The sequence below is a fragment of the Micromesistius poutassou genome (assembly GCF_964030765.1).
Source record: "Micromesistius poutassou genome assembly, contig: SCAFFOLD_2338, whole genome shotgun sequence".
NCBI classification, from domain to species: domain Eukaryota; kingdom Metazoa; phylum Chordata; class Actinopteri; order Gadiformes; family Gadidae; genus Micromesistius; species Micromesistius poutassou.
The window spans coordinates 77501-102198 of record NW_028177664.1 but is presented as its reverse complement, the minus strand read 5'-3'; the positions used below and the strand labels follow the sequence as shown (position 1 = coordinate 102198).

The following is a 24698-nucleotide window of genomic DNA, read 5'->3' as shown; positions in this document are numbered from 1 at the left end:
TGGAGGAACACCAGCTCTATAACTTCAGAGCCTGGACTGATGATCCATACACAATCCATGTTGTTAGGATAATCTTGTGGGTAGTTGGGGCTGGTGAAATTGCCCTCAGTAGAGTACAGCCACCCACCACACTTATTAACTGAAAGGCGATCACAGAGAACATTGGAGCAAGGGTTTGCCATCATAATGCACGGTAAATACATATAATGTATGTTACTGACGAGTACAGTTTGCAATATTATTACAAGAACGTAGGGCTGCTCGATTATGGAAAAAATAATAATCACGATTATTTTGGTCAATATTGAAATCTCGATTATTCAAATGATTATTTTTGAGTTTGAAAACATGATGCATTTATTCATAATTTCTCTCCAAAAAAAACACTTTGTAAATGTGAACTTTGAAATTTCCCCTTAAAAATATACACAAAATGGTCAAATAGAAAATGAAGTCCAGATATGAATCCAGCTGTTCTGCAATTTCTATAAAAAAAATGTAAAAAAAAATTATCGTTTCAACTCGATTATATTAGTTTGGTGATCGTTCCACTCTGAAATCGAAATCGCGATCAAAATTTGATTAATCGCCCAGCCCTACAAGAACGTATACATGAATGCAGCTTTATCAAGCACTTGAAATGTTCATGTCATAGAATGTAGATGTGTTAGTAATTGATACCAGAGATGGTTCATTACCTGTAGGAACATCTGTAGGAACAACTGTAGGAACATCTGTAGTGTTTGAACACTGAGCTGCAAGACGGATGAAAATAGTTTCAGTTTCAGTTTTTAAAATCACTTTTTTTTCATTTATGCAACCATTTTAATGCATAGCAATATTTTCATTTCATTTGTCACGCGTCAGTTCTTACGTTGACTGGAATGTCATTATGAATCACCTTACACCTTAACGTATCTTTAAACTGATACTTTGAAAATATATTTACATTTTTCTACACTGAGCTGCAAGACAGATGAAAATAGGCTTCAGTCTTTAAAGTAACCTTTTTTCATTAATGGAAACATTTTACGGCAGCTTTTGATTTTACAGGCCTTGTCACTTACAGTGGTAGTCATAGCAACAGTTGCCATAGGATTCACAGGAGTAGGCGCAGGAACAGTTTACGACCAAATTGCCGCAGTTATATCTGCAGGAACCGTCCGCTGGCAAAAAAATACAAAAACAAATCACACAAATAGCAATCAACAGTTTGCCATTATGTTTTCTTTTAGTAGACCAGAAAGACGTTCAAATGAATGTATCGTCACTCTTGTTTCTGAGACTCACCCACAACTCTGTAATTGGCCAGAAATCCTTGGTATGTCTCACTCCAGTCAGTTGTGAAGTGCACGGTCAGAGTCTTACCAGTGGAGTGGAAGGTAGACCTCTGATTACCACACACTCTCCCAAGCTTCCTTTGGTGAATATCGGGGCCATCATAGACCTGGATGCCATCATATCTGCAGTCCGCCCCCTCCAAACTGTGGATAGCATTTGTGTCGCAGAAAATGTAAACATTGAACATGAGCCGAAAACAACGCTTCATCATGGTCAAATGCAGCAGGAAAATACGTTCCTCAATATCAAATGATGTCAGACTGGTGATGAGATGATCACGCTTACTTCACATGGAGGAACACCAGCTCTATAACTTCAGAGCCTGGACTGATGATCCATACACAATCCATGTTGTTAGGATAATCTTGTGGGTAGTTGGGGCTGGTAAAATTGCCCTCAGTAGAGTACAGCCACCCACCACATTTATTAACTTAAAGGGGATCACAGAGAACATTGGAGCAAGGGTTTGCCATCATAATGCACGGTAAATACATATAATGTATGTTACTGACGAGTACAGTTTGCAATATTATTACAAGAACATATACATGGATGCAGCTTTATCAAGCACTTGAAATGTTCATGTCATAGAATGTAGATGTGTTAGTAATTGATACCAGAGATGGTTCATTACCTGTAGGAACATCTGTAGGAACAACTGTAGGAACATCTGTAGTGTTTGAACACTGAGCTGCAAGACGGATGAAAATAGGTTCAGTTTCAGTTTTTAAAATCACTTTTTTTTCATTCATGCAAACATTTCAATGCATACCAATATTTTCATTTTATTTGTCACCCGTCAGTTCTTACGTTGACTGGAATGTCATTATGAATCACCTTACACCTTAACTTATCTTTAAACTGATACTTTGAAAATATATTTACACTTTTCTACACTGAGCTGCAAGACAGATGAAAATGGGCTTCAGTCTTTAAAGGAACCTTTTTTTCATTAATGGAAACATTTTACGGCAGCTTTTGATTTTACAGGCCTTGTCACTTACAGTGGTAGTCATAGCAACAGTTGCCATAGGATTCACAGGAGTAGGTACAGGAACAGTTTCCGACCAAATAGCCGCAGTTATATCTGCAGGAACCGTCCGCTGGTAAAAAAAATACAAAAACAAATCACACAAATAGCAATCAACAGTTTGCCTTCATGTTTTCTGTTAGTAGACCGGAAAGACGTTCAAATGAATGTATCGTCACTCTTGTTTCTGAGACTCACCAAAAACTCTGTAATTGGCCAGAAATCCTTGGAATGTCTGACTCCAGTCAGTTGTAAAGCGCACGGTCAGAGTCTGACCAGTGGAGTGGAAGGTAGAACTCTGATTACCACACACTCTCCCAAGCTTCCTTTGGTTAATATCGGTGCCATCATAGACCTGGATGCCATCATATATGCAGTTCGCCCCCTCCAAACTGTGGATAGCATTTGTGCCGCAGAAAATGTAAACATTGAACATGAGCCGAAGACAACGCTTCATCGTGGTCAAATGCAGCAGGAAAATACGTTCCTCAATATCAAATGATGTCAGATTGGTGATGAGATGATCATGCTTACTTCACATGGAGGAACACCAGCTCTATAACTTCAGAGCCTGGACTGATGATCCATACACAATCCATGTTGTTAGGATAATCTTGTGGGTAGTTGGGGCTGGTAAAATTGCCCTCAGTAGAGTACAGCCACCCACCACACTTATTAACTGAAAGGCGATCACAGAGAACATTGGAGCAAGGGTTTGCCATCATAATGCACGGTAAATACATATAATGTATATGTTACTGACGAGTACAGTTTGCAATATTATTACAAGAACATATACATGGATGCAGCTTTATCAAGCACTTGAAATGTTCATGTCATAGAATGTAGATGTGTTAGTAATTGATACCAGAGATGGTTCACTACCTGTAGGAACATCTGTAGGAACAACTGTAGGAACATCTGTAGTGTTTGAACACTGAGCTGCAAGACGGATGAAAATAGTTTCAGTTTCAGTTTTTAAAATAATTTTTTTGTCATTCATGCAAACATTTCAATGCATACCAATATTTTCATTTCATTTGTCACGTGTCAGTTCTTACGTTGACTGGAATGTCATTATGAATCACCTTACACCATACCGTATCTTTAAACTGATACTTTGAAAATATATTTACATTTTTCTACACTGAGCTGCAAGACAGATGAAAATGGGCTTCAGTCTTTAAAGTAACCTTTTTTTCATTAATGGAAACATTTTACGGCAGCGTTTGATTTTACAGGCCTTGTCACTTACAGTGGTAGTTATAGCAACAGTTGCCATAGGATTCACAGGAGTAGGCGCAGGAACAGTTTCCGACCAAATAGCCGCAGTTATATCTGCAGGAACCGTCCGCTGGCAAAAAAATACAAAAACAAATCACACAAATAGCAATCAACAGTTTGCCTTCATGTTTTCTTTTAGTAGACCGGAAAGACGTTCAAATGAATGTATCGTCACTCTTGTTTCTGAGACTCACCCACAACTCTGTAATTGGCCAGAAATCCTTGGAATGTCGCACTCCCGTCAGTTGTGAAGCGCACGGTCAGAGTCTTACCAGTGGAGTGGAAGGTAGACCTCTGATTAACACACACTCTCCCAAGCTTCCTTTGGTTAATATCGGGGCCATCATAGACATGGATGCCATCAAAAGCGCAGTTCGACCCCTCCAAACTGTGGATAGCATTTGTGTCGCAGAAAATGTAAACATTGAACATGAGCCGAAGACAACGCTTCATTGTGGTCAAATGCAGCAGGAAAATATGTTCCTCAATATCAAATGATGTCAGATTGGTGATGAGATGATCATGCTTACTTCACATGGAGGAACACCAGCTCTATAACTTCAGAGCCTGGACTGATGATCCATACACAATCCATGTTGTTAGGATAATCTTGTGGGTAGTTGGGGCTGGTAAAATTGCCCTCAGTAGAGTACAGCCACCCACCACACTTATTAACTGAAAGGCGATCACAGAGAACATTGGAGCAAGGGTTTGCCATCATAATGCACGGTAAATACATATAATGTATGTTACTGACGAGTACAGTTTGCAATATTATTACAAGAACGTAGGGCTGCTCGATTATGGAAAAAATAATAATCACGATTATTTTGGTCAATATTGAAATCTCGATTATTCAAATGATTATTTTTGAGTTTGAAAACATGATGCATTTATTCATAATTTCTCTCCAAAAAAAACACTTTGTAAATGTGAACTTTGAAATTTCCCCTTAAAAATATACACAAAATGGTCAAATAGAAAATGAAGTCCAGATATGAATCCAGCTGTTCTGCAATTTCTATAAAAAAAATGTAAAAAAAAATTATCGTTTCAACTCGATTATATTAGTTTGGTGATCGTTCCACTCTGAAATCGAAATCGCGATCAAAATTTGATTAATCGCCCAGCCCTACAAGAACGTATACATGAATGCAGCTTTATCAAGCACTTGAAATGTTCATGTCATAGAATGTAGATGTGTTAGTAATTGATACCAGAGATGGTTCATTACCTGTAGGAACATCTGTAGGAACAACTGTAGGAACATCTGTAGTGTTTGAACACTGAGCTGCAAGACGGATGAAAATAGTTTCAGTTTCAGTTTTTAAAATCACTTTTTTTTCATTTATGCAACCATTTTAATGCATAGCAATATTTTCATTTCATTTGTCACGCGTCAGTTCTTACGTTGACTGGAATGTCATTATGAATCACCTTACACCTTAACGTATCTTTAAACTGATACTTTGAAAATATATTTACATTTTTCTACACTGAGCTGCAAGACAGATGAAAATAGGCTTCAGTCTTTAAAGTAACCTTTTTTCATTAATGGAAACATTTTACGGCAGCTTTTGATTTTACAGGCCTTGTCACTTACAGTGGTAGTCATAGCAACAGTTGCCATAGGATTCACAGGAGTAGGCGCAGGAACAGTTTACGACCAAATTGCCGCAGTTATATCTGCAGGAACAGTCCGCTGGCAAAAAAATACAAAAACAAATCACACAAATAGCAATCAACAGTTTGCCATTATGTTTTCTTTTAGTAGACCAGAAAGACGTTCAAATGAATGTATCGTCACTCTTGTTTCTGAGACTCACCCACAACTCTGTAATTGGCCAGAAATCCTTGGTATGTCTCACTCCAGTCAGTTGTGAAGTGCACGGTCAGAGTCTTACCAGTGGAGTGGAAGGTAGACCTCTGATTACCACACACTCTCCCAAGCTTCCTTTGGTGAATATCGGGGCCATCATAGACCTGGATGCCATCATATCTGCAGTCCGCCCCCTCCAAACTGTGGATAGCATTTGTGTCGCAGAAAATGTAAACATTGAACATGAGCCGAAAACAACGCTTCATCATGGTCAAATGCAGCAGGAAAATACGTTCCTCAATATCAAATGATGTCAGACTGGTGATGAGATGATCACGCTTACTTCACATGGAGGAACACCAGCTCTATAACTTCAGAGCCTGGACTGATGATCCATACACAATCCATGTTGTTAGGATAATCTTGTGGGTAGTTGGGGCTGGTAAAATTGCCCTCAGTAGAGTACAGCCACCCACCACATTTATTAACTTAAAGGGGATCACAGAGAACATTGGAGCAAGGGTTTGCCATCATAATGCACGGTAAATACATATAATGTATGTTACTGACGAGTACAGTTTGCAATATTATTACAAGAACATATACATGGATGCAGCTTTATCAAGCACTTGAAATGTTCATGTCATAGAATGTAGATGTGTTAGTAATTGATACCAGAGATGGTTCATTACCTGTAGGAACATCTGTAGGAACAACTGTAGGAACATCTGTAGTGTTTGAACACTGAGCTGCAAGACGGATGAAAATAGTTTCAGTTTCAGTTTTTAAAATCACTTTTTTTTCATTCATGCAAACATTTCAATGCATACCAATATTTTCATTTTATTTGTCACCCGTCAGTTCTTACGTTGACTGGAATGTCATTATGAATCACCTTACACCTTAACTTATCTTTAAACTGATACTTTGAAAATATATTTACACTTTTCTACACTGAGCTGCAAGACAGATGAAAATGGGCTTCAGTCTTTAAAGGAACCTTTTTTTCATTAATGGAAACATTTTACGGCAGCTTTTGATTTTACAGGCCTTGTCACTTACAGTGGTAGTCATAGCAACAGTTGCCATAGGATTCACAGGAGTAGGTACAGGAACAGTTTCCGACCAAATAGCCGCAGTTATATCTGCAGGAACCGTCCGCTGGTAAAAAAAATACAAAAACAAATCACACAAATAGCAATCAACAGTTTGCCTTCATGTTTTCTGTTAGTAGACCGGAAAGACGTTCAAATGAATGTATCGTCACTCTTGTTTCTGAGACTCACCAAAAACTCTGTAATTGGCCAGAAATCCTTGGAATGTCTGACTCCAGTCAGTTGTAAAGCGCACGGTCAGAGTCTGACCAGTGGAGTGGAAGGTAGAACTCTGATTACCACACACTCTCCCAAGCTTCCTTTGGTTAATATCGGTGCCATCATAGACCTGGATGCCATCATATATGCAGTTCGCCCCCTCCAAACTGTGGATAGCATTTGTGCCGCAGAAAATGTAAACATTGAACATGAGCCGAAGACAACGCTTCATCGTGGTCAAATGCAGCAGGAAAATACGTTCCTCAATATCAAATGATGTCAGATTGGTGATGAGATGATCATGCTTACTTCACATGGAGGAACACCAGCTCTATAACTTCAGAGCCTGGACTGATGATCCATACACAATCCATGTTGTTAGGATAATCTTGTGGGTAGTTGGGGCTGGTAAAATTGCCCTCAGTAGAGTACAGCCACCCACCACACTTATTAACTGAAAGGCGATCACAGAGAACATTGGAGCAAGGGTTTGCCATCATAATGCACGGTAAATACATATAATGTATATGTTACTGACGAGTACAGTTTGCAATATTATTACAAGAACATATACATGGATGCAGCTTTATCAAGCACTTGAAATGTTCATGTCATAGAATGTAGATGTGTTAGTAATTGATACCAGAGATGGTTCACTACCTGTAGGAACATCTGTAGGAACAACTGTAGGAACATCTGTAGTGTTTGAACACTGAGCTGCAAGACGGATGAAAATAGTTTCAGTTTCAGTTTTTAAAATAATTTTTTTGTCATTCATGCAAACATTTCAATGCATACCAATATTTTCATTTCATTTGTCACGTGTCAGTTCTTACGTTGACTGGAATGTCATTATGAATCACCTTACACCATACCGTATCTTTAAACTGATACTTTGAAAATATATTTACATTTTTCTACACTGAGCTGCAAGACAGATGAAAATGGGCTTCAGTCTTTAAAGTAACCTTTTTTTCATTAATGGAAACATTTTACGGCAGCTTTTGATTTTACAGGCCTTGTCACTTACAGTGGTAGTCATAGCAACAGTTGCCATAGGATTCACAGGAGTAGGTACAGGAACAGTTTCCGACCAAATAGCCGCAGTTATATCTGCAGGAACCGTCCGCTGGCAAAAAAATACAAAAACAAATCACACAAATAGCAATCAACAGTTTGCCTTCATGTTTTCTTTTAGTAGACCGGAAAGACGTTCAAATGAATGTATCGTCACTCTTGTTTCTGAGACTCACCCACAACTCTGTAATTGGCCAGAAATCCTTGGAATGTCGCACTCCCGTCAGTTGTGAAGCGCACGGTCAGAGTCTTACCAGTGGAGTGGAAGGTAGACCTCTGATTAACACACACTCTCCCAAGCTTCCTTTGGTTAATATCGGGGCCATCATAGACATGGATGCCATCAAAAGCGCAGTTCGACCCCTCCAAACTGTGGATAGCATTTGTGTCGCAGAAAATGTAAACATTGAACATGAGCCGAAGACAACGCTTCATTGTGGTCAAATGCAGCAGGAAAATATGTTCCTCAATATCAAATGATGTCAGATTGGTGATGAGATGATCATGCTTACTTCACATGGAGGAACACCAGCTCTATAACTTCAGAGCCTGGACTGATGATCCATACACAATCCATGTTGTTAGGATAATCTTGTGGGTAGTTGGGGCTGGTAAAATTGCCCTCAGTAGAGTACAGCCACCCACCACACTTATTAACTGAAAGGCGATCACAGAGAACATTGGAGCAAGGGTTTGCCATCATAATGCACGGTAAATACATATAATGTATGTTACTGACGAGTACAGTTTGCAATATTATTACAAGAACGTAGGGCTGCTCGATTATGGAAAAAATAATAATCACGATTATTTTGGTCAATATTGAAATCTCGATTATTCAAATGATTATTTTTGAGTTTGAAAACATGATGCATTTATTCATAATTTCTCTCCAAAAAAAACACTTTGTAAATGTGAACTTTGAAATTTCCCCTTAAAAATATACACAAAATGGTCAAATAGAAAATGAAGTCCAGATATGAATCCAGCTGTTCTGCAATTTCTATAAAAAAAATGTAAAAAAAATTATCGTTTCAACTCGATTATATTAGTTTGGTGATCGTTCCACTCTGAAATCGAAATCGCGATCAAAATTTGATTAATCGCCCAGCCCTACAAGAACGTATACATGAATGCAGCTTTATCAAGCACTTGAAATGTTCATGTCATAGAATGTAGATGTGTTAGTAATTGATACCAGAGATGGTTCATTACCTGTAGGAACATCTGTAGGAACAACTGTAGGAACATCTGTAGTGTTTGAACACTGAGCTGCAAGACGGATGAAAATAGTTTCAGTTTCAGTTTTTAAAATCACTTTTTTTTCATTTATGCAACCATTTTAATGCATAGCAATATTTTCATTTCATTTGTCACGCGTCAGTTCTTACGTTGACTGGAATGTCATTATGAATCACCTTACACCTTAACGTATCTTTAAACTGATACTTTGAAAATATATTTACATTTTTCTACACTGAGCTGCAAGACAGATGAAAATAGGCTTCAGTCTTTAAAGTAACCTTTTTTCATTAATGGAAACATTTTACGGCAGCTTTTGATTTTACAGGCCTTGTCACTTACAGTGGTAGTCATAGCAACAGTTGCCATAGGATTCACAGGAGTAGGCGCAGGAACAGTTTACGACCAAATTGCCGCAGTTATATCTGCAGGAACAGTCCGCTGGCAAAAAAATACAAAAACAAATCACACAAATAGCAATCAACAGTTTGCCATTATGTTTTCTTTTAGTAGACCAGAAAGACGTTCAAATGAATGTATCGTCACTCTTGTTTCTGAGACTCACCCACAACTCTGTAATTGGCCAGAAATCCTTGGTATGTCTCACTCCAGTCAGTTGTGAAGTGCACGGTCAGAGTCTTACCAGTGGAGTGGAAGGTAGACCTCTGATTACCACACACTCTCCCAAGCTTCCTTTGGTGAATATCGGGGCCATCATAGACCTGGATGCCATCATATCTGCAGTCCGCCCCCTCCAAACTGTGGATAGCATTTGTGTCGCAGAAAATGTAAACATTGAACATGAGCCGAAAACAACGCTTCATCATGGTCAAATGCAGCAGGAAAATACGTTCCTCAATATCAAATGATGTCAGACTGGTGATGAGATGATCACGCTTACTTCACATGGAGGAACACCAGCTCTATAACTTCAGAGCCTGGACTGATGATCCATACACAATCCATGTTGTTAGGATAATCTTGTGGGTAGTTGGGGCTGGTAAAATTGCCCTCAGTAGAGTACAGCCACCCACCACATTTATTAACTTAAAGGGGATCACAGAGAACATTGGAGCAAGGGTTTGCCATCATAATGCACGGTAAATACATATAATGTATGTTACTGACGAGTACAGTTTGCAATATTATTACAAGAACATATACATGGATGCAGCTTTATCAAGCACTTGAAATGTTCATGTCATAGAATGTAGATGTGTTAGTAATTGATACCAGAGATGGTTCATTACCTGTAGGAACATCTGTAGGAACAACTGTAGGAACATCTGTAGTGTTTGAACACTGAGCTGCAAGACGGATGAAAATAGTTTCAGTTTCAGTTTTTAAAATCACTTTTTTTTCATTCATGCAAACATTTCAATGCATACCAATATTTTCATTTTATTTGTCACCCGTCAGTTCTTACGTTGACTGGAATGTCATTATGAATCACCTTACACCTTAACTTATCTTTAAACTGATACTTTGAAAATATATTTACACTTTTCTACACTGAGCTGCAAGACAGATGAAAATGGGCTTCAGTCTTTAAAGGAACCTTTTTTTCATTAATGGAAACATTTTACGGCAGCTTTTGATTTTACAGGCCTTGTCACTTACAGTGGTAGTCATAGCAACAGTTGCCATAGGATTCACAGGAGTAGGTACAGGAACAGTTTCCGACCAAATAGCCGCAGTTATATCTGCAGGAACCGTCCGCTGGTAAAAAAAATACAAAAACAAATCACACAAATAGCAATCAACAGTTTGCCTTCATGTTTTCTGTTAGTAGACCGGAAAGACGTTCAAATGAATGTATCGTCACTCTTGTTTCTGAGACTCACCAAAAACTCTGTAATTGGCCAGAAATCCTTGGAATGTCTGACTCCAGTCAGTTGTAAAGCGCACGGTCAGAGTCTGACCAGTGGAGTGGAAGGTAGAACTCTGATTACCACACACTCTCCCAAGCTTCCTTTGGTTAATATCGGTGCCATCATAGACCTGGATGCCATCATATATGCAGTTCGCCCCCTCCAAACTGTGGATAGCATTTGTGCCGCAGAAAATGTAAACATTGAACATGAGCCGAAGACAACGCTTCATCGTGGTCAAATGCAGCAGGAAAATACGTTCCTCAATATCAAATGATGTCAGATTGGTGATGAGATGATCATGCTTACTTCACATGGAGGAACACCAGCTCTATAACTTCAGAGCCTGGACTGATGATCCATACACAATCCATGTTGTTAGGATAATCTTGTGGGTAGTTGGGGCTGGTAAAATTGCCCTCAGTAGAGTACAGCCACCCACCACACTTATTAACTGAAAGGCGATCACAGAGAACATTGGAGCAAGGGTTTGCCATCATAATGCACGGTAAATACATATAATGTATATGTTACTGACGAGTACAGTTTGCAATATTATTACAAGAACATATACATGGATGCAGCTTTATCAAGCACTTGAAATGTTCATGTCATAGAATGTAGATGTGTTAGTAATTGATACCAGAGATGGTTCACTACCTGTAGGAACATCTGTAGGAACAACTGTAGGAACATCTGTAGTGTTTGAACACTGAGCTGCAAGACGGATGAAAATAGTTTCAGTTTCAGTTTTTAAAATAATTTTTTTGTCATTCATGCAAACATTTCAATGCATACCAATATTTTCATTTCATTTGTCACGTGTCAGTTCTTACGTTGACTGGAATGTCATTATGAATCACCTTACACCATACCGTATCTTTAAACTGATACTTTGAAAATATATTTACATTTTTCTACACTGAGCTGCAAGACAGATGAAAATGGGCTTCAGTCTTTAAAGTAACCTTTTTTTCATTAATGGAAACATTTTACGGCAGCTTTTGATTTTACAGGCCTTGTCACTTACAGTGGTAGTCATAGCAACAGTTGCCATAGGATTCACAGGAGTAGGTACAGGAACAGTTTCCGACCAAATAGCCGCAGTTATATCTGCAGGAACCGTCCGCTGGCAAAAAAATACAAAAACAAATCACACAAATAGCAATCAACAGTTTGCCTTCATGTTTTCTTTTAGTAGACCGGAAAGACGTTCAAATGAATGTATCGTCACTCTTGTTTCTGAGACTCACCCACAACTCTGTAATTGGCCAGAAATCCTTGGAATGTCGCACTCCCGTCAGTTGTGAAGCGCACGGTCAGAGTCTTACCAGTGGAGTGGAAGGTAGACCTCTGATTAACACACACTCTCCCAAGCTTCCTTTGGTTAATATCGGGGCCATCATAGACATGGATGCCATCAAAAGCGCAGTTCGACCCCTCCAAACTGTGGATAGCATTTGTGTCGCAGAAAATGTAAACATTGAACATGAGCCGAAGACAACGCTTCATTGTGGTCAAATGCAGCAGGAAAATATGTTCCTCAATATCAAATGATGTCAGATTGGTGATGAGATGATCATGCTTACTTCACATGGAGGAACACCAGCTCTATAACTTCAGAGCCTGGACTGATGATCCATACACAATCCATGTTGTTAGGATAATCTTGTGGGTAGTTGGGGCTGGTAAAATTGCCCTCAGTAGAGTACAGCCACCCACCACACTTATTAACTGAAAGGCGATCACAGAGAACATTGGAGCAAGGGTTTGCCATCATAATGCACGGTAAATACATATAATGTATGTTACTGACGAGTACAGTTTGCAATATTATTACAAGAACGTAGGGCTGCTCGATTATGGAAAAAATAATAATCACGATTATTTTGGTCAATATTGAAATCTCGATTATTCAAATGATTATTTTTGAGTTTGAAAACATGATGCATTTATTCATAATTTCTCTCCAAAAAAAACACTTTGTAAATGTGAACTTTGAAATTTCCCCTTAAAAATATACACAAAATGGTCAAATAGAAAATGAAGTCCAGATATGAATCCAGCTGTTCTGCAATTTCTATAAAAAAAATGTAAAAAAAATTATCGTTTCAACTCGATTATATTAGTTTGGTGATCGTTCCACTCTGAAATCGAAATCGCGATCAAAATTTGATTAATCGCCCAGCCCTACAAGAACGTATACATGAATGCAGCTTTATCAAGCACTTGAAATGTTCATGTCATAGAATGTAGATGTGTTAGTAATTGATACCAGAGATGGTTCATTACCTGTAGGAACATCTGTAGGAACAACTGTAGGAACATCTGTAGTGTTTGAACACTGAGCTGCAAGACGGATGAAAATAGTTTCAGTTTCAGTTTTTAAAATCACTTTTTTTTCATTTATGCAACCATTTTAATGCATAGCAATATTTTCATTTCATTTGTCACGCGTCAGTTCTTACGTTGACTGGAATGTCATTATGAATCACCTTACACCTTAACGTATCTTTAAACTGATACTTTGAAAATATATTTACATTTTTCTACACTGAGCTGCAAGACAGATGAAAATAGGCTTCAGTCTTTAAAGTAACCTTTTTTCATTAATGGAAACATTTTACGGCAGCTTTTGATTTTACAGGCCTTGTCACTTACAGTGGTAGTCATAGCAACAGTTGCCATAGGATTCACAGGAGTAGGCGCAGGAACAGTTTACGACCAAATTGCCGCAGTTATATCTGCAGGAACAGTCCGCTGGCAAAAAAATACAAAAACAAATCACACAAATAGCAATCAACAGTTTGCCATTATGTTTTCTTTTAGTAGACCAGAAAGACGTTCAAATGAATGTATCGTCACTCTTGTTTCTGAGACTCACCCACAACTCTGTAATTGGCCAGAAATCCTTGGTATGTCTCACTCCAGTCAGTTGTGAAGTGCACGGTCAGAGTCTTACCAGTGGAGTGGAAGGTAGACCTCTGATTACCACACACTCTCCCAAGCTTCCTTTGGTGAATATCGGGGCCATCATAGACCTGGATGCCATCATATCTGCAGTCCGCCCCCTCCAAACTGTGGATAGCATTTGTGTCGCAGAAAATGTAAACATTGAACATGAGCCGAAAACAACGCTTCATCATGGTCAAATGCAGCAGGAAAATACGTTCCTCAATATCAAATGATGTCAGACTGGTGATGAGATGATCACGCTTACTTCACATGGAGGAACACCAGCTCTATAACTTCAGAGCCTGGACTGATGATCCATACACAATCCATGTTGTTAGGATAATCTTGTGGGTAGTTGGGGCTGGTAAAATTGCCCTCAGTAGAGTACAGCCACCCACCACATTTATTAACTTAAAGGGGATCACAGAGAACATTGGAGCAAGGGTTTGCCATCATAATGCACGGTAAATACATATAATGTATGTTACTGACGAGTACAGTTTGCAATATTATTACAAGAACATATACATGGATGCAGCTTTATCAAGCACTTGAAATGTTCATGTCATAGAATGTAGATGTGTTAGTAATTGATACCAGAGATGGTTCATTACCTGTAGGAACATCTGTAGGAACAACTGTAGGAACATCTGTAGTGTTTGAACACTGAGCTGCAAGACGGATGAAAATAGTTTCAGTTTCAGTTTTTAAAATCACTTTTTTTTCATTCATGCAAACATTTCAATGCATACCAATATTTTCATTTTATTTGTCACCCGTCAGTTCTTACGTTGACTGGAATGTCATTATGAATCACCTTACACCTTAACTTATCTTTAAACTGATACTTTGAAAATATATTTACACTTTTCTACACTGAGCTGCAAGACAGATGAAAATGGGCTTCAGTCTTTAAAGGAACCTTTTTTTCATTAATGGAAACATTTTACGGCAGCTTTTGATTTTACAGGCCTTGTCACTTACAGTGGTAGTCATAGCAACAGTTGCCATAGGATTCACAGGAGTAGGTACAGGAACAGTTTCCGACCAAATAGCCGCAGTTATATCTGCAGGAACCGTCCGCTGGTAAAAAAAATACAAAAACAAATCACACAAATAGCAATCAACAGTTTGCCTTCATGTTTTCTGTTAGTAGACCGGAAAGACGTTCAAATGAATGTATCGTCACTCTTGTTTCTGAGACTCACCAAAAACTCTGTAATTGGCCAGAAATCCTTGGAATGTCTGACTCCAGTCAGTTGTAAAGCGCACGGTCAGAGTCTGACCAGTGGAGTGGAAGGTAGAACTCTGATTACCACACACTCTCCCAAGCTTCCTTTGGTTAATATCGGTGCCATCATAGACCTGGATGCCATCATATATGCAGTTCGCCCCCTCCAAACTGTGGATAGCATTTGTGCCGCAGAAAATGTAAACATTGAACATGAGCCGAAGACAACGCTTCATCGTGGTCAAATGCAGCAGGAAAATACGTTCCTCAATATCAAATGATGTCAGATTGGTGATGAGATGATCATGCTTACTTCACATGGAGGAACACCAGCTCTATAACTTCAGAGCCTGGACTGATGATCCATACACAATCCATGTTGTTAGGATAATCTTGTGGGTAGTTGGGGCTGGTAAAATTGCCCTCAGTAGAGTACAGCCACCCACCACACTTATTAACTGAAAGGCGATCACAGAGAACATTGGAGCAAGGGTTTGCCATCATAATGCACGGTAAATACATATAATGTATATGTTACTGACGAGTACAGTTTGCAATATTATTACAAGAACATATACATGGATGCAGCTTTATCAAGCACTTGAAATGTTCATGTCATAGAATGTAGATGTGTTAGTAATTGATACCAGAGATGGTTCACTACCTGTAGGAACATCTGTAGGAACAACTGTAGGAACATCTGTAGTGTTTGAACACTGAGCTGCAAGACGGATGAAAATAGTTTCAGTTTCAGTTTTTAAAATAATTTTTTTGTCATTCATGCAAACATTTCAATGCATACCAATATTTTCATTTCATTTGTCACGTGTCAGTTCTTACGTTGACTGGAATGTCATTATGAATCACCTTACACCATACCGTATCTTTAAACTGATACTTTGAAAATATATTTACATTTTTCTACACTGAGCTGCAAGACAGATGAAAATGGGCTTCAGTCTTTAAAGTAACCTTTTTTTCATTAATGGAAACATTTTACGGCAGCGTTTGATTTTACAGGCCTTGTCACTTACAGTGGTAGTTATAGCAACAGTTGCCATAGGATTCACAGGAGTAGGCGCAGGAACAGTTTCCGACCAAATAGCCGCAGTTATATCTGCAGGAACCGTCCGCTGGCAAAAAAATACAAAAACAAATCACACAAATAGCAATCAACAGTTTGCCTTCATGTTTTCTTTTAGTAGACCGGAAAGACGTTCAAATGAATGTATCGTCACTCTTGTTTCTGAGACTCACCCACAACTCTGTAATTGGCCAGAAATCCTTGGAATGTCGCACTCCCGTCAGTTGTGAAGCGCACGGTCAGAGTCTTACCAGTGGAGTGGAAGGTAGACCTCTGATTAACACACACTCTCCCAAGCTTCCTTTGGTTAATATCGGGGCCATCATAGACATGGATGCCATCAAAAGCGCAGTTCGACCCCTCCAAACTGTGGATAGCATTTGTGTCGCAGAAAATGTAAACATTGAACATGAGCCGAAGACAACGCTTCATTGTGGTCAAATGCAGCAGGAAAATATGTTCCTCAATATCAAATGATGTCAGATTGGTGATGAGATGATCATGCTTACTTCACATGGAGGAACACCAGCTCTATAACTTCAGAGCCTGGACTGATGATCCATACACAATCCATGTTGTTAGGATAATCTTGTGGGTAGTTGGGGCTGGTAAAATTGCCCTCAGTAGAGTACAGCCACCCACCACACTTATTAACTGAAAGGCGATCACAGAGAACATTGGAGCAAGGGTTTGCCATCATAATGCACGGTAAATACATATAATGTATGTTACTGACGAGTACAGTTTGCAATATTATTACAAGAACGTAGGGCTGCTCGATTATGGAAAAAATAATAATCACGATTATTTTGGTCAATATTGAAATCTCGATTATTCAAATGATTATTTTTGAGTTTGAAAACATGATGCATTTATTCATAATTTCTCTCCAAAAAAAACACTTTGTAAATGTGAACTTTGAAATTTCCCCTTAAAAATATACACAAAATGGTCAAATAGAAAATGAAGTCCAGATATGAATCCAGCTGTTCTGCAATTTCTATAAAAAAAATGTAAAAAAAAATTATCGTTTCAACTCGATTATATTAGTTTGGTGATCGTTCCACTCTGAAATCGAAATCGCGATCAAAATTTGATTAATCGCCCAGCCCTACAAGAACGTATACATGAATGCAGCTTTATCAAGCACTTGAAATGTTCATGTCATAGAATGTAGATGTGTTAGTAATTGATACCAGAGATGGTTCATTACCTGTAGGAACATCTGTAGGAACAACTGTAGGAACATCTGTAGTGTTTGAACACTGAGCTGCAAGACGGATGAAAATAGTTTCAGTTTCAGTTTTTAAAATCACTTTTTTTTCATTCATGCAAACATTTTAATGCATAGCAATATTTTCATTTTATTTGTCACCCGTCAGTTCTTACGTTGACTGGAATGTCATTATGAATCACCTTACACCTTAACGTATCTTTAGACTGATACTTTGAAAATATATTAACACTTTTCGACACTGAGCTGCAAGACAGATGAAAATGGGCTTCAGTCTTTAAAGTAACCTTTTTTTTCATTAATGGAAACATTTTACGGCAGCTTTTGATTTTACAGGCCTTGTTACTTACAGTGGTAGTCATAGCAACAGTTGCCATAGGATTCACAGGAGTAGGCGCAGGAACAGTTTCCGACTAAATAGCCGCAGTTATATTTGCAGGAACCGTCCGCTGGCAAAGAAATACAAAAACAAATCACACAAATAGCAATCAACAGTTTGCCTTCATGTTTTCTTTTAGTAGAGCGGAAAGACGTTCAAATGAATGTATCGTCACTCTTGTTTCTGAGACTCACCCACAACTCTGTAATTGGCCAGAAATCCTTGGTATGTCTCACTCCTGTCAGTTGTGAAGCGCACGGTCAGAGTCTTACCAGTGGAGTGGAAGGTAGACCTCTGATTACCACACAGTCTCCCAAGCTTCCTTTGGTTAATATCGGGGCCATCATAGACATGGATGACATCATATATGCAGTCCGGCCCCTCCAAACTGTGGATAGCATTTGTGTCGCAGAAAATGTAAACATTGAACATGAGCCGAAGACAACGCTTCATCGTGGTCAAATGCAGCAGGAAAATACGTTCCTCAATATCAAATGATGTCAGATTGGTGATGAGATGATCATGCTTACTTCACATGGAGGAACACCAGCTCTATAACTTCAGAGCCTGGACTGATGATCCATACACAATCCATGTTGTTAGGATACTTTTGAGGGTAGTTGGGGCTGGTAAAATTGCCCTCAGTAGAGTACAGCCACCCACCACACTTATTAACTGAAAGGCGATCACAGAGAATATTGGAGCAAGGGTTTGCCATCATAATGCACAGTAAATACATATAATGTATATGTTACTGACGAGTACAGTTTGCAATATTATTACAAGAACATATACATGGATGCAGCTTTATCAAGCACTTGTGAATATTGAGCTGGAGTATGAATTATAGAATTGTATGTTAGTTAGTTTGCTTCCAGTTTATTTGGTTAAAGACCTTCACTATATCAAGGATCTAGCCATGTTGTTCAGCTAGGGAACAGTGTGTTTACAGCCATCCCTGCTAAATGACCAACTTCATTCTAAAATGATGCTGTTATTAGAAATATTTTGTGTCAGATGCAGAGAATACAACAAATGGTTGCAGCAAACAACATTTAGAAACAGTGCAAAAAGGGGTGTAGAGTACCTGGTGTGGTAAAACCTAAAATTGTCATTATAAGAGACAAAAGAGACAAACACCTCCACCACCAAAGTCTTAAAGTGCAAGTTGCAAGTTGCATGCTAATCCAGCTACTACTAGTACTTATTATAACAATAATTACTATAATAATCATATTAAGGGCAATGACAAAATGTGTAACATGAATTCCTACCTTGAACGCAATGTGAGAACATCACACTGCATAGCACCAGGAATCCCAAGGCCTCCATCTTCTCCATTGCTTCCCAATGTTCTTCAGTAGCGTCCAGTGATGGCTTTATACCCATTGGTTCCCATGATGCCCTCCTTATAGCAGCCATAAATCTGTCCACCAACAATCTGTCATATTGTAACCCATTGTTGTGTGCACGTGGGCCACACAAAGACAAGGGTCAAGGGAAGGACATCCTCTTTTAATCCTCACAATATATGAACTCTGTTGAATTGCTGATCTGCTGTTTCTAAAATGTTGTAACTGCTGATCTGCTGTCTCAACACTAAGTATTAGTGGTGGATTTCATGATTCGTTTGAATGAATCAGTTCGCGTCGGTCAGTTCGCCAAGAAGAGTCGTTTGTTTGTTTGTTTGTTCATTCGCACTTCCAGTTGCGGTGAATCATGGTTCTCAGTCACTGAGTCGGTCAGACTCGGCTCCTCCCTCGTTCTCGTTCAAACGAATCACGAATGCACAGTTCTCAGCCGAGTCGGTCAGACTCAGCTCCTCCCTCGTTCTCATTCACAAACTAATCACGATCGTGCAATGGTGCAAACGGTCATCAATCAACACAACATTAACTAAGTTCCTTTTAGCTGAGGAGCGCTTCATGTTCGGAATCGGGATGTTGTTGCCTGGCTGACTCTCGTGACTTCTCAGTCCTCGAGTCCTCGAGTCACCGCTAAACACAGTCAGTGAACGAACGGCGACTCGCGAGTCAGCGAGACTCAGCGACTAGTGGGTGGAGCTGGGAGTCGAGTCTCAGCGAAGGGACAATGCGAACAAGACAAACTGAAACGGGGAATCAGGTCGGTTCGTTCATGTTAAAGAGTTGTTTGTTCGAACCGATTCATTCGCGAACGAGCCATCACTACTAAGTATACCGACTACCTCAAAGAAAAACAGGAACCATCGTGCCCATCTTTTCATAGAAAAAACTGGACTTTTAGCAGCACTACCATATAGGAGAAGGACTTCCTCGTGAATAGTGCTGCCATATGTGAAAAACATTGAACTGCTAAAATGTTGTAACTGCTGATCTGCTGTTTCAACGCTAAGTATACCGACTGCCTCGAAGAAAACAGGAGCAATCGTGCCCATCTGCTCTAGTGATGGGAATTTCGGCTCTTTTTAGTGAGCCGGATCTCTTGGAACGGCTCACCAACAAGAGCCGGCTCTTTCGGCTCCCAAACGGCTCTTCATATTACCGCTTACTGTATACCTTTTATAATGGTGCCATGCCGTAATTCTGACACTCATTTTGACGTGTTGACCTTTGTGTTCTCACACTGATCAAAATGCATCCAAATGCTGCTTCTTTTCCTTGTCTCATTCATCTTGTACTCACACGCTCGCACTCGTCTCTCTCCTCGTTTCCTTCTGTCAGTCACAGGCAACGTGTATCGCGCATCGAAATCCCCCGCCCCTCGCTGCTTGTTCTCGTGATTGGTTGCTGGCTGCCATGCATGCGCCGTGACATGCATAGCACGCGTTGAATGAATGCATGTAGCACCCGTAGCGCGGGAGAACAAAAAAGACAACGGCTCGCGTTCGGGAGCCGACTCCCATCGTTCACTTAAAAGAGTCGGCTCTTTGAGCCGACTCGTTCACGAACGACCCATCACTAATCTGCTCATCGCACGCACAAGTCAGCTGGCGACTGGTATATACAGAGCGCACCCAGGACCCTCTCGGCAGCACTTCTTCTCCTGCCTTCTTTTACTCAGATCTAGCTTATCGTAGATCTGAAACACTGCCCACACAGTCTAAACAGACTCATGATTACTAATGATGATTTAGTAATTAGACTCTTCCAATGAATCGTATTTTTCTGTAAGATTGTGTAAAACGGTATTATATATTAGACTCTGTTAACATTTAACCTTTCTCTTGACTATTCTTTTCTCTATCATTGTGTAAACAAGTTTCTAAAATCTAAATAAAACTACCTTACTACGTGTTGTAGTGGGCGATTAAATCAGTTCCTCTGTGATTGATCCGGCTCCCCAGTAGGGGCCCAACCGACCGCCCGCAGCTCTCCCAGCCTTCGCACAAGAGGTAAGTGGCGCATGACACAAACAGGGTTGATGGTGACTGGTCCAGAGAGTGAGGCTATATAGAGAGGTTCAGAATTGTTCCCCGCTTCGTGGCCCACAGGGACTTAGGTGGTAAGAGACACCCCAGAGTTCGATCGAAACGCGTGTAGCCTAAATTTAGCTTAACCTCATAGGGGCTTAAACGAGTGACCTGTGTTGGCCACATAGACCAGAGTCTTCCTCCACCAAGCTTAGCCGAGGATCTCTAACACGTAAAAAGAGGGCCGGCACAGGTTAAGCCCCGGGGCTGAAGAGAAACCAGTATAGGGTACCCCCCTCCTAGGCAACGGCTCAGGAGAGGTCTTCCCACCTAGTGTGACTGAAGGTTCACTCGACATGGCGCCCAACTAACCGCCCTAAATAACAGTCCAGTGCACAAACCGCACCACCAATGAGATAATATCTACCAAGGACACGCTTACTAATAGTCCTAGTAGAGGATATCGGTCAGGACGATGATATTCCACCTGTCGAGCCGCTCGAAAAGGCAAAACAGGTTAGTAAAGGAGTTATCGTCTCCCCCTGATGAAAAGGTTAATTAAATCTAACCGAAAAACGGAGGGAGCAGTCACCAAGAGAGGACGCCCGTAGTATTAAGGAAAGTATTCGGCATCTATCCAAAACACCAGAAATAGCTGAACTAGGAAAAGTCAGTTAGGGGTTTAATTAACCATAAAAACAACAATGAGTGAAAGAAGTAGAGCAGTAGCCTCTGACTTAAGAGAAGGTGCAAGTGATTGGGAGTAGGACGAGACTGGTCAAGAGGATCCTCTCTCCCCGAGGGGAATTCCCCTTCCCCTAACAAAAAGGGGAAGCAGACCTATTATGAACTATTATTATCTATTCTATCTGTTATTCCCCATTATGTTATATTATGTTATATGGTAATTTCAATGTGTAGAAGGTGCAAATAAGGGGGGAGAAAAGCGGCTTCCCTGCCCCCCGGAAGCAATCCACTGTGATGTCCAAGGAGAACACTACTCCACGGATATTGCAGGCTCATTTGTCCGCACAACAATGGGCAACAAATACTTCCTGCTTGTCTTGATAATGGTGGTCACGACGCCAGGGTGTACCCTATAACCGCAGCAACAGGTAGCCTATAAACTAGCTGACTTCTTTACCACACGCTCGGCCAAAACCCTTAGGATGGACAATGCTACCCACTTTAAAAACCAGCATGTGGCTGACCTCCTGGAGCAGTCAGGGGTCAGACCCATCTGGAATGCCCCCTACAAACCTTCCACCAACGGGGTGGCCGAAAGGTGTGTGGGGTAAAGCATGGATTATAGCCAATGAATTGATGGCAATGTCATAATTTGCGAAAAGACGGGACCTGTGCACAGATCACTAGTAGTCCTCTGGGTAGTGTAGCTCCAAGTAAAAATCCTAAAACTTCCAAACAGAAAAGTGACTAAGATCTTCCCTATGATTAGACCAGATTGCACCCATGGGTCGTGGTATAGCGAACGGAGGAACAACTGCCTTGGTCCTCTCCTTCACATCAACCTCACCAATTTGTGTACATGCGCTACTGTAAAACCTGTGGGGCTGGGAGGGGCATCTGTTCGCGCCCGTACTTTAATAGGAGGAAAGGTGGGAAAACCTACTAATATTGAAGTAGATCATGAAACAATAACTCTTGGACATAACTAGACCCCCAAGGGTCGACAGACCCACTCCCCCGCCCGTTTGCTCCCAATACCCAGTGACCCCCAATCCAGGAAGAAGGAACCAGTTCTACCGGTTCCAGCGTGGGTACTGGCAGAAGGTTAACAATCGCCGTGTCAGGGACCCGACATGGTCCTTTTACAACGGATGTGGCCTAAGCTGTGGACCAAGGGGATGGCCGGCAGTAGATCCAGAGTGCCAGTTCCTGTGGCCTCTCGGCAGCATAACCGAGGCAGAACACCTGATATCCTGCTCCGATCTTCTGGACCACTTCCCCCACCAGCCAACCCACACCGAACTCCCCCGAGGCATCCAGCCCGTCACCAAGTGGCTCTATCGACATGGGCCCACTCGAAAACCATTCTGCATCCTGGAGAGCTTTGACGGGCAGAACCTAATCTACATCGAGGACTCAAAGACTTCCCCTATTTGGGGAACCAACTACCCATCCTTCGAAGGAAGGGCATAGGTGCATAGGAGGATGTTGTGTACCCGTGGGCCACACATTGACGCACCTATGCCCTAAGCTTCCCGATGCCCAATCAAGGGAAGGACATCTTCTTTTAATCTGGACAATAAATTAACTCTGTTGAATTGCTGAACTGTTGTAACTGCTGATCTGCAGTTTCTAAAATGTTGTAACTGCTGATCTGCTGTCTCAACACTAAGTATACCGACTACCTTGAAGAGAAACAGGAACCATCGTGCCCATTTGTTCATAGAAAAAACAGGACTTTCAGCGACACTACCATATATGAGCAGGACGTCCTCGTGAATAGTGCTGCCGTAATCTGAAAAATATCGAGCTGCTAAATTGTTGAACTGCTGAGCTGCTGCGTCAGCACAAATTGTACCGAATACCTCGTAGAAACAGGAACCCCCATACCCCTCTGTCCCCGAAGAAAGCAGAACATAGCTTTATCGCAACGACGCATGCGCACCAGCCTTCGCACCACTGACGGACTGGGCCTCTGGCATTCTGACAAATGCCAGAGGGGCCGCGGGCTCTCGTGGGCTGTTTGAAACGGCCGGCCAATCAGAGAGCAGCATGATTGTCACAGGCTGCCGTGCAGCCCCTTCATGGCAAACGGCGGCCCCATAACATCTCGCCCCACTTTCAAGCGTCAATAATTTTCTATGTTTAAAAAAAAAATGTCTTCACAACAGCAGTGTCTGGATGTCTAATTACTCATGCATTGACGGTCTTGTACTGCTAACGCGCAACCTCGCTCCGCCAGTCCTGTCTGCCCGCAACCAAACACTGTCGTCGTCCCCCGCCCCCCCCCCCCCCCCCCAGTCAACAATCCTGTCCGCCCGCAACCAAAAGGGTAAGTACGCCACTGGGTGGGAGCAAATGCCAGGGCCGTTTTTTTATCCCAGTCCGTCACTGCTTCGCACGCACAAGTCAGCTGGTGACTGGTATATACAGAGCACACCCAGGACCCTCTCGGCAGCACTTCTTCTCCTGCCTTCTTTTACTCAGATCTAGCTTATCGTAGCACTGACCCACACAGTATTCTCATATTTCCAACGTGTTTATCCGCTACAGGCTTTCGACGCTGTGGTACCCTCTGTTGCCCATCGGGGGAGTTGGTTGGCCCAGGGTGAAACAAAGTTTTCAATGTTTCAATGTTTAGGTAAACGTCTGACTTCAAGTGTAGTAAGCTGGACTCTTTGTTGCTTTTGCAGTTGTTGTAAATTGCCTGCCGTACCTGTACAAATTGTATCAGCAAAGACACACAAGCCAAACATATTT

General features: G+C 40.8%; 1 protein-coding gene across 1 annotated transcript in view; it reads right to left on the bottom strand.

Moving 5' to 3' along the window:
- The window catches only part of LOC311375822 (scavenger receptor cysteine-rich domain-containing protein DMBT1-like), a gene marked incomplete at its 5' end in the record, with an annotated part of 44916 nt that extends 25715 nt beyond the window's left edge, over positions 1-19201 (bottom strand). The window contains 2 exons of the mRNA XM_084490868.1: positions 18948-18962; positions 19135-19201. Of these exons, the coding sequence (XP_084346994.1) occupies positions 18948-18962; positions 19135-19201 (82 nt within the window). The remainder of the gene's footprint in view (positions 1-18947; positions 18963-19134) is intronic.
- Between the last annotated feature and the right edge of the window lie 5497 nt (positions 19202-24698).